This window comes from Trichoplusia ni, chromosome 16 (genome assembly GCF_003590095.1).
Source record: "Trichoplusia ni isolate ovarian cell line Hi5 chromosome 16, tn1, whole genome shotgun sequence".
NCBI lineage: Eukaryota > Metazoa > Arthropoda > Insecta > Lepidoptera > Noctuidae > Trichoplusia > Trichoplusia ni.
Window position 1 is genome coordinate 5,168,725 of NC_039493.1, and position 11,534 is coordinate 5,180,258.

An 11,534-nucleotide genomic window follows, 5' to 3' on the forward strand; every position below is an offset into this window, starting at 1 on the left:
TTGTAAGTTTATTCTGACACCTTCAAGTGGAAGCAATTAAATACATAAATTGCTACTGAAAAATAGGTTCGCGAAATAATTTCAGTAAAAAGTTTATCATCGTCAAGAGAAATAGATAATTTGTATTGTAAAGAGGTCAAGTTGCACTGCAACAATGTTGCTATATTAGGTACGTGAATTACCGCAGAAAATTAAAGATTACTAAAACCGGTCAAGTGCAATGCGGACTGAGGGTTCCACACAAATAGGCTAAAAAACAATTTGGTTGGGTGATAAATAATTCGAGTATACCACAAAGTAGTTTTCCACAAAAAAATATGACTGTAACCGCCTGCTAACTTATTTTTAATTTTATCATTTGTAGCTAGCGCCAAAAAAAAATCTTTTTTTTTTTAATTTTTACTAGTCAAAGTCTAGTTATTGTTCTTGAAATACGGCCTCGTGACAGACGGACAGACAGCGGTGATGGTTATCAACAAAGTTATCGCTGCTAATGGAAATAAATGGAAGTGCCAGTTTGTAATGTAAAATACATTACAATTTACATTTTTAATCTTATACAAAATATGTATGTTCCGACACCTAATTGTGCTTAAATTTATAAAACGGCAGCACTTTACAGATTATGGCTAAATTATAATTTCCTGTTTAAAAAAAAATTTGGGATTCCTAAAAAGGGATATAAAATTTTAACTTGACCCCGATAAGGTGCGGGTTGTTGGCCAGGAATTGGTGGTTATAAATTATGATCAAAACATGTTTAATTGAATGTGATTAGCGGTAATAAAATATCCATAAAACATAAAGTATGAACCACGCAAGCGTCCGAAATCATTTAAACACCAACATTAAAACGTAATGCAATAATTTCGTGCAATTTGTGCAAAGAATTTTAGACGTAAGTCTGACGTCACACTGCGCTCCGCCGTGATCAACATACTAGAAACATGTTTGTCGTGTTGTATGTTCACACGAGCATGAATTATAAATTCCTAACAAACTTTGCAATTTTGCACTATGAATTTCGGAGAATATCTGCTTTATTTTATTTAGGTAGATTATATTTATTTCATTGTTTCAGTTTCCGAAGTCCAATGATCTAGCAAAGGATTTTGAAAATGGATATTAAGTACACTTAGACTTTTGGAGAGTACAGTTTGGGATTTCAATTTACGTTGCTTCGTTTCAAAATTAAAATGTAATGTCAACTGGACTACTGGTGTACCTACTGTCTACTGGACGCGAAAGTCAAATTTTTCTTTTATTTTCAATCATCAAATGACTCCTTCCGATTTGGGATGAGAGAGAAGAAGAATGTCAATGTCAATAACCAAAATCAAACTGATAACCAAAATAATAAATACCTAATAAAAATAAAAGTACAAAATGCATCTAATTCAACGGACTTAAAGTTTGAAAGATACAAATCAATCAAAGATTTTGAAAGTCTTGGAAACCAATTTATTCAGAGAACTCCAAGAAATCGCGGAATGACAGAAATTTGAAACATGGGAATCGTAAATAGAAAGGATTTCATATCTAGAAGAAAAGTGGATGAAGCAACAAGCAATTCCAGAACGAGCAATGATGGGCATGTGTATCAGGCTAACTTATTGCCTATGCATATCAGAATTATCAGAAAATTACATATTAAAACAGTTGCTGGAATTTAGACCATAATAATTCAATCTTTAAAACCCTAGTTCACATAAATACTTAGACCTTTGTTTAGTCCTAGCTACCGCATTAGGTTAAGTAACCTGTAATGTAGATAAGTGTGATAATTAAATAAATAAATAAATAAAGAATCCAACTGCATGTAATTTCTGGCATTTGTATTGTTTAATAGAAAAAATCGAAACCGAACCCGCAGGCAACGACTTAAGCATCTACTTAAATGATTTTTGCGGTAAGTAAGGCTGATTAAACAAGACTTTATATACCGCGATACCAAACGGATTTGATTAATTGTACTCACCTATAAATTACACCTACATACACTTATTTATAACTCATCATTTCAGTCATTGTTATTCAATCTCTATGACAGTATTTTCTTTCCATTTTGGTGATTGAGAGACTTAAAAATAAAAACAAACCTAATGTGAGTAAAAATAAACCCTCACAGTGACCCGCGCTATTTATCATGACAAAACCGATTATATTTATAACTAATCCATTAAGTATTATCACTTTATTTATTATTGCAGATCATACGCATGGGTGATTAGACAAACAATGAATTATTCCTCGCTAATATTATTCCTGGTGATATGTTCTGTGGGGACACAAGACTTACCACCATTTGGCGTTGGTTCATTCCCTGATTCTCCAGACCCTGGGGTAATACCTCCAACGACCAATAGAAATACTGTGGAACAAGTACCCACAGCAGGCGAAACGGTGGATGAAGAGTTTCCAATTAAAAATAATATTGTAATATATGACGCGTACTTTGGAAAACCAATTACAGCAAAAAGACGAAATTTCTTAGGCAACGTATCGAATGCAAATATGTAAGTACATAACTAATTAATTACCAATTTTAATATAATCAAGTCTAGTAATTGTACTAACTTTAGATCAGAACTCCCCTGGACTCCTGAACAAATTGAACTCATCAATCGATGATAAGCACTCATCGCCTACTGCGAGCTGAGTGCATGATTGGGATTGAGTGACATTTTCTATGTTTTATTATTTACTTTAATAATTTAATTTTAGGCATATAATTAATGTTAACCCTTTAACTGCTGTTTATGAATGTAAGTGGTTTTTGCCGTACTAATAAAAATCATAAAAGAAGAAAAATATTTATTTGGGAAAGAAATTGGGATGTTAAAGAAGAAAAAAAGCCTATGTAAGAATTTTAGAAAAAAAAATAAGATCTACAAAAAACATCATCTCAGATAGGTGGTGCGTGTTCGAGAACTTCCTATATCCACAGATGGTTAATATAGTCAATAATTTGTTTTCAGTCTGTGCACAGTAGCCGTCAAACCCTGTAATAAGAACGAAGGTCGTCGCGTCGATGGTACCTGCACGAATCCTAAGTATCCCTCCAGAGGAGCTGAGAAGACCCCACTCCCGAGACTTCTGCCAGCGCAATATGGACCAGGTAAAGGGTGTGATATGATACAGAATGCATGTTAAATAAAGATTCAGGACATCATTAGATGGTACGAAGGTCCTATTTTTTAGTCTACTTCACATTTCAATATTTGCTTAGAACAAAAAAAAACATTGCTTCAATAGCATTTCTCATAGGGCTTGGCAAATGATGAGTGATTTGACCCTACATTACCCTTTTTCCACCTAAAATCCCAATCCTCAGGCTCTAGACTGTCTGTGTACCAAATTTCATTACAATTGGTTCAGTAGCTTTAGCGTGAAAGCGAGGCAGGACTGATAGATATACTTTCGCATTTCTAATATTACTAATATTATAGTAAGGATTGTTAGTTGTTTAAAAAGGTCTTAACTCATGCTTACTTGACTTTCCTTTTTCATAGAATAATTTTGCTGTGATACATTAGAAAGAGTATGAATGTTCTATTCAGGCAATACTCTGAGACCAGCCCGAGATGGATCGGAGCTACCTTCAGCACGATTTCTCAGGACCTCGCTGCTCGGGGACGGGTTCTTCAGAGACCACCATTTTTCAACCCTCGCCACGCACTTCCAAGTGACTTCCGCTGGGGACAACACTGATCTTCTCTATGCGCGTAAGTTGACTTCTATGCATTAAAAGAAACACTTCTATTGATAAAAAGCATCTTTTAATTAGCTGTATTTTTAATAGCTCGTACCAAACCACGGGAGCGAATTCATTTTTTTGCAGGTTAAATGCTACTCCCTATGTTCTCAAAAGTACCTCAGGCTCTAAAATATCTATACACCAAATTTCTTTGAATTAGGTTTTGTATTTTTTGCATTTAATATTGGTAAGTACTAGCTGACCCGGTAAACTATGTGGTGAAACCTAACACAGTTATTGGCTGCTTTAGACGTATTTAGAATATTTTAAAACTTAAGCAATTAAACGTAACCTATAAATACCTATTTGACATATTTTTTCCTATTTTTCATTTCGAAAATATCAAATCTGTCCGTTTATATATTACTAGCTTTTCGCCCGCAGCTTTGCCCGCGTCGAGGTTATACCGCGTTTCCGAGCGTACTCTTCAAAAGTCCGGGATAAAAACTACCTATGTTCTTTCTCAAAGTCAACTCTATCTCTGTATCAAATTTCATTACAATCAGTTCAGTGGTTTAGACGTGAAAGCGCAACAGACAGACAGAGTTACTTTCGCATTTATAATAGTAGTAGGGATCCTTTACTCTTTTAAGAAGATTTATTTATTTTTATATAATTTACATTTTTTTTTAATTTTCAATTGATCCAACCATTATGTTCTTAAATTGAAGCACAACATACGAGCAGGTATTCGATAAATTCTGATGGTTAAATATTCGTATACAGTTCGATACAGCATAGTCAGTGACTGCTGCCTCGGCAATACTCCGAACCGAGTGAACCCGATATGTATCCCGATACCTGTCCCTGAAGATGACCCCTACCTCCAGCAGACCAACATCAGGTGCTTTAACCTCACTAGGATAATCACATACCAAGAAGTTGGGTGTCTGCCCAACTCGCTGCCTGCTGAAAGAGTAAGTATTTAAGGTCAAAATCAAAATCAAAAGTTATTATCTCCAGAAGGCCGTTTTCCAGACTTTACAGTAATAACCCTTGATGCTAACTTCTTTGAAAAACTGCCAGATCTAAACGTAGAAATGTAGAAACCTACTTACTTACTTACTTATATCCAAATAATAAAAAGCTCATCGTAGGTGCTACATAACAAAATATCTTAAACAAAAACAATTGGTTTCCAGTACTCCACATCAACACCACTACTAGATTTAGGTATAGTATATGGGAATACAGAACTAAGAAGTAGATCAATAAGAGCGAATCAAGGCGGTTTGCTGGCATTCAGGATGGAAGGAGACCGAGAAGTGCCGAATGGAAACAGCCCGCGATGTATCCGCAATGCAGCTAATGAAACAAGCTGCTACAACTATGGTAAGCACCCTAATCGGTATTCTTTCTACTCTCACGTAAAAGATCCTTTTGAGAGTGAGGGGCGTAAGGGGAGCTACTGACAAGTCGCTTTTGTTACGCTAATGATATAGTATCATGACAATCTATCGACCGCCCGGTGGTCCACTCCTAAAGTACATGAAATAATTTTAATATTCATCGGTACGTACAGGAAGGCCTCTATCTATCTGCTTCTCAGGTGATGACTTTCAAGGAAACCTTCTTACTGGAATGGCCCTAACAACGATGTGGTTCTTCAGAGAGCACAACAGGATTGCGCGGCGTCTGGTAAAGATCAATCCTTGTTGGGACGACGAGAAGCTGTTCCAGACAGCAAGGAAAATCAATATAGCGCAGTGGCAGTATATCTTCTACTACGAATTGATGCCGGAGATACTTGGTAAAAATATCAATATACTTATAAATAAAAGAGATGCTGTTGTTTTCTAACTCTTATAAATGAGAACTCTTTCTAAAAATCTTCCGTCAGGTCGTAAAAATGCTTTGGAAAAAGGCATAATATACCAGACTGACGGCTACGTTAGTGACTTCGACCCTCATCAAGAGCCAGGAGTGATACGGGAGTACGTTGTTGGCACCCGGTGGTTTCACACGTACCAACCTGGACCACTAGAGTAAGCCATACCATATAAAACATACCGACCATAAAATAAACAATAATAAAAGTACCTTTGCAGAAGAATTTTTTTTTAAATCGAATATAGGTACTTGTCGAGGTTAGTACAGTCTGTCACAGTAAGCAAACATTAACACATCTATATTTTTCCATTTTTTCAGTATGTACAGCAAAGGCGAGTATCAGGGCAGCATATCATCACCGTTACTCACTCTAAGGACTGGATACCTCGCTAACAACAACAGCGAGGCGCAGCTCACAGAAGGGTGCTACATACAGCCAGCTGACAAGCTTCCTGGCTATGTTCTAGCTCCTGATGTAAATATATAAGATATTTTTCAATGTTTAGCAGATTTGTGAGGAGTCAATATGCTATTGAAGTAGGTATAGCTGTCATAATGCAAATATATTTGAGCAGGATCGTAAGTGAATCAAAGATTTTATATTGCTTCAAAGCCTCTATTTAGATTGCCTGTTTCAGTTGCGTTCGTTTTAATGAAGTGGTAAATCTGATTTAATTAAGATCTTGAATTTCGGTTACAGATGGTGGAACGGGTAGTACCCTTACATGTAGCTTCCGATATCACAGCAATTGACTTCATGAGAGGCCGTGACGCTGGCTTCCCTCCTTATAATGATTACCGAAAGTTCTGTGGAATGAAGCCCGCCAAGAAATGGGAAGACCTCTACGATACTATTGACAAAGATGTAAGTTGTCATAACTTAAGTGATATATACTTATGTTGATTATACAGCATTCTCATTGTGATAAACAATAACGGATTTTATCTCCTGTTCTCCACAGAAAGTAGAAATACTGAGTCGTATTTACGATGAAGTTGACGACTTGGAGCTGATGGTAGCCATCTACGTGGAGCGGTTCATACCTGGCGCCTTCTTGGGGCCCACGCTCTACTGTATCATGGTACACAACTTGCTGCTCTGGAGGCAGTCGGACAAGTTCTTCTTTGAACATGGAGGCTTCCCAGCCGCCTTAACAATCCGTGAGTGTTTAATGGAATTGAAACATTTCATTATTAATATCCTATAACAGTTATAAAGCCGTTCGCCGCCTATTCTAAAAAAACCGGAGCATGAATCATAACAACAACTTAGAGATTTAAATCAACCAAACGTTAACTTCCAGCCCAACTTAACGAGATTCGGCAGACCAGCATAGCACGCGTGCTATGCGACAGTGGAGATGACGTCAAGTACATCCAGCCGGCGGCCTTCTTCAGACAAGGACCTTGGTAAGAGTAACATAGTGTCAATAATTTAATAGAAAACATCCATTAATCATACACAGGAAACCCCTTCTTTAACCGTTCCACAATCAGCACCACAGCGGTTATTCGGATGAAAATCTCAACCTCTTCATAAAAATTATAACAGTGGCGAATGAATCGTCTCATTTACCTTGCCCTATAAATAATGTATTGTTTTTAAATGTAAAACTGTGTGACTGTCCTATAATAGCACACTAGAAATGAGAAAGTTTGAGCTTAGATCACCAGGCTCACTGACTGAGATTAGCCGATTCCAGATTTGAATATCCAGGATACCGCATGAATCTTCCTACTACAGCTTGTCAATTCTATCTAATTAGTAGAATTAAAACCTACAAATAGCTTTGAAATAATCACATAGATACTTTGAATCTGCAATTCGTGCATTGTCAAAACTCGACCAACCATTTACTAGCGCAAGACCGATGAGTTTCTAAAAGCTTGTGTTCTGAATTTACAGGAACCCACCAGTCCCATGTCAAGAAATCAGAGGCATAAACCTGAATAAGTGGAAAGACAGATCGTGTACAAGAAGAAAGTAAAAAAAATATGTTTCAATTTCACACATTTTACACATTTTCTTTTTCTTCTTTCTTTCTTTTTAAAACATAAACGTCAATTGCTCGTGTATCACTTTCGACCGTAGCTCTAGCGTGACGTAAGAATCTCGTCTGAATCAGTTTTGGGTCACGTGGTGAGAAAACCAAAAACACAAACCTTCTAGACATCGATGCCATCAATTCAAAACGCATTGCTTCAAGAATATTGCTGCTAATTAGAAATAATAATTAACAGTTTAAGAAAAAACGATAAACCATACTATTTAAACAGTTTTAAAAGATTTACGCGAATGTTAGACATTGAAATGAAACTACTTTTACGGATTTTACCGCGGTTTAATGGTGCCTTTAGTCTGCCCGTGACCATGATACCTGCAAAGGTTTCAAAACTTCGGGAATTAAAATCGAAAATTAAACCGCGATAAAATCCGTTAAAGTAGTTTCATTTCAAGTTTTAAAAGAGTCATCGCAGATTACTATAATCTTTATCTAACTGCCCCTGGCTGTCTTTTAACTTGACAACTTAAACCCTCCAACGTTTTTCAATTTAGTAAGAAGATTCTTATCATTTCGACGGGCGGGAGCCGTTTCTTATAACTTACATTAATTGTTTGGCGACGCGCCCCCGAGCGATATTGCATTTCAACTGAATATTTCTGATGGGTTATTAATCTTTCTTGATGGAACTCAAGAAAATTCTTTCATCGACTTAGGAGAAGGATCAAACGATCATAGAATAGCGTAGTCTCGGTAAAGACAACAATATATGCTAACTGTGATATAGAGAAAGTTGAATTTTTAGTAATCTTAATTTACGTAAATGACTATCGTCATTTAGATATAAGAAGGGTAACGAATAGTAACGATACGCATGTTTTACTTGCTTTGTTATTGTCCCTTTAAAATAACCGACATTTCTACAACCTTAATAGAAACCCTGCCTGGGCCTCTGTCTCTGTTATTTTACAATGGCCGATGAATGAATGGCAATTGAATTAATTTTAAAATTATTCCTATTCTCTTAAGCAGTTTTCCAATACAATAATTGGAAATCAATTGTATTGACCTTGAGTTTAGCGGCCCACACTGAATTTCCAATTATTGTGTAGAAAAAAGCCTTAGAGAAAACGAATATTTTCAGCCAAATTTCATTCATTCATCGGCCATTAGAGCTACATATTTCTCTTGACAAAATTTTGTCGGAAGTTAATAACGTGCCACAATTCATGATTTATTCCAAATAATCATTAATGAACACATGAATAACAAATCTAAAAAAAACAATGGTGTAGCTACGCTTCACGGCGTTACTTGTCGGTTAAAAGTAGCTCCATACCAAATATCATCATAATTAATCCATTTATTCAGACCAGAAAGGGCTACGATCATCCACACATATAAAGTTTGTTGCTTTAAAAATATTAGTGCACGTTATAAATGTTAAAATATCATATTTTCTGAAGTTTTCTATACAAACTTTATACCCAGCTCAAAGACCTACCTTAAAATATTCTGCCAACCCGGTCGCTCGGATATTGCGACACGCTAAGGCAAAAATCTTTTCGCAATATCACATCAAATTTCACTAGCCCACCAACAGCCCTATGATCGTATGCACATCTACATAAAATTATCTTCCTTCATATTTATTTTGGGAAATTCTGTTTTTAGTTATTAGCTCATGACAACGTATATATGCGGACTTCTTTATAATCTGACATTGTGTTACGTCAAAAGATATACATATATTATGTACTTAACAACAATACTTATTATGTGGGTATAAGAATTGTAGGTGGTATAAGAATCTAGAAGAGCAATTGTTACGTGCCTACACAGAACTCAAATCTTTTGATTAGGTGCAGGCGCACGGCTGAATGTGTCACAACGCTCAAATTAGATTTAAATAATAAAGTGTCACAAACAGCAAATGGAACAAAAATACGATACGCCAGAAATAAATAACAAGCGGTGTAATATTAAAGTTGGCATTTGTATCAGTTGCAGCTTTCAGATGTCACTTACTGCATTCGAGTTACATACTTTAGCTAATTCCAATATTTCCAGAAACTCCAAAATCTTAGTTTTCGGGACTTGTAAATTCCCGCGATACGACGGCTATAAAGTCACAATTGCCAGCATTATTGTGGTAACTCGATCGTGACTAGATGCGATGACGACGGAAAAATCCGACGGTTTCCTACAGGATGCAGGGGCACTAGACTGGAAAGCTGTTGTGGAAAACTTTAACGTTTCCACTGAATCAATTTGTTGGTGTTTTATTCCGAGTAGCACGGGGGAAGTTATGAATGCTGCATAGGGATTGCGGCGGTCTATTCTATTCTGTCCTAGCAGATTAAAGCAATGCATCACTAATTTATGAACAAATAAGCTCTAAAATGATGCAGATATTTTCATCTGCCACATCTATTACGAAACCAGTTTATCGCCAACATCATCGGGAATCGTAGAAATAATTTATCTACTTTTTTTTTACTTTGCAATGCACAAGAACAATGTGGTGTGTTGACCCGAATACGACCACTCACAAAATCTACTTCGTTTCCAAACTGTGAAATATCTAGCTTTTTTACAGTAGCTTGATATTTTACAAGTTCGCTGTCAGCCTGTCTCAGTCGCAGCCATTCAGATAATGAAATTTGTTCTTAAAACTGTTTAGGTCAAGGGAAGTTCATGATAATCAGACATAAACGAACATGATCCGGTTAACTTTAAATACCAGATTAGTTTATAATCGTGGTAAGCTAATTATACCTCACCTCCGTTGATTAATTGTATTTAATCGTGATACCCCGTGTGCAGCATATTCAGCGCAAGTTTTTGGAAATCTGCAGGCAATTTCCCGAAACTGATGATAACATCTGCTTTTTACTGGCGATATTGTTTTAGGTATTAAAATAGATTATGCGATTACTTACACATTAATGTTTTACAAATATTTTGGTAAATTTCGTATCGCATTCATGACGCAAAATTAACTTATCTATAACTAACATCGATATTTAAAAATGAAAGTTACCTTACAATATTCGTTAAAAGTTAACCTCCGAAGAAACCTCTGTTGTTCCAGTTAGCGTTGGACTTGACGGCTTACAATGTCGCTTACAAATGAATAGCGCCCCTGTAAAAAGGAACAAATAATCAATGAACTGTGTTAGTAATCATAGGAAATCAAACGATTTATTGTTCTGGTTAGCAACAGCAATAAATCTAACAGAAACGTCAGTCAGACATTTTTTTATAATCTTGTACTTGCATTTGCTCGTCACCTATCTATGCAACAAAACGACAGAATTTAACAGGAAATATCATTAACGTACACATATATTATAGGTACAGAAAAAAAAAATATATTAAAATCTGATAGAATTATCTTACAAATGAGATGATTCACAAATTTTAATGAATTATTAATAAATTACATTTGTATTATATTTTTAATCAGATTTGATCAGTGTTAATACATAAATTAAATAATAAATCATAATGTAACCCAATATCCACGAAGAATAATCACGCAAGCATTCAAAGTAATTGAAACATAAATATGAAAATTAAATGCAATAAATTCGTGCAACATTGCACGAAGAGTGTCAGATAGAAGCCTGACGTCACACCGAGCCATCACGATCGACTATAATACGAACATGTGTGTCTTGTTGTATGTTTCAATTTCAATCAGGTACCGATTAATAAATTACTTATTTACTAACACTTTACGATTTTTTTATTGTTTTTCTATGAAAAATACGTATATTTACCACACCTATCAAATTTTCACAGATATCAGGGCTGAATAAGTTCACATAAAATATTTGCGTCAAAATCTATTTAATATTACACATGGAACGTCCTTTAAATTAAAAACATCACGTTAAGAAGCATAATATCCCATGCAAAAATAACTACATGACGGGACG

At 35.6% G+C, this 11,534-nt stretch overlaps 2 protein-coding genes across 2 annotated transcripts; both read left to right on the forward strand.

Moving 5' to 3' along the window:
• Positions 1 to 4,427: 4,427 nt before the first annotated feature.
• Positions 4,428 to 5,422, forward strand: LOC113501920 (chorion peroxidase-like). Its single transcript, XM_026883232.1, has 2 exons — positions 4,428 to 4,674; positions 4,900 to 5,422. The coding sequence occupies exons 1-2, from the start codon at positions 4,462 to 4,464 to the stop codon at positions 5,167 to 5,169; spliced, it is 483 nt and encodes a 160-aa protein (XP_026739033.1). The 5' UTR covers positions 4,428 to 4,461; the 3' UTR covers positions 5,170 to 5,422.
• A 77-nt stretch (positions 5,423 to 5,499) lies between these two features.
• Positions 5,500 to 7,411, forward strand: LOC113501919 (peroxidase-like). The gene is made up of 5 exons (XM_026883230.1): positions 5,500 to 5,742; positions 5,906 to 6,062; positions 6,288 to 6,452; positions 6,550 to 6,748; positions 6,892 to 7,411. Exons 1-5 carry the CDS (start codon positions 5,567 to 5,569, stop codon positions 6,999 to 7,001), a joined length of 807 nt encoding a protein of 268 aa, XP_026739031.1. The 5' UTR covers positions 5,500 to 5,566; the 3' UTR covers positions 7,002 to 7,411.
• The last annotated feature ends 4,123 nt before the right edge of the window (positions 7,412 to 11,534 follow it).

Coding starts and splice junctions, on each gene's coding strand:
- LOC113501919 (XM_026883230.1), top strand. CDS start 5,567: ATGAGAACTCTTTCTAAAAATCTTCCGTCAGGTCGTAAAAATGCTTTG. Junction 6,063..6,287: donor GCTATGTTCTAGCTCCTGAT/GTAAATATATAA, acceptor TTTCGGTTACAG/ATGGTGGAACGGGTAGTACC. Junction 6,749..6,891: donor CCCAGCCGCCTTAACAATCC/GTGAGTGTTTAA, acceptor GTTAACTTCCAG/CCCAACTTAACGAGATTCGG.
- LOC113501920 (XM_026883232.1), top strand. CDS start 4,462: ATGGTTAAATATTCGTATACAGTTCGATACAGCATAGTCAGTGACTGC. Junction 4,675..4,899: donor ACTCGCTGCCTGCTGAAAGA/GTAAGTATTTAA, acceptor ATTGGTTTCCAG/TACTCCACATCAACACCACT.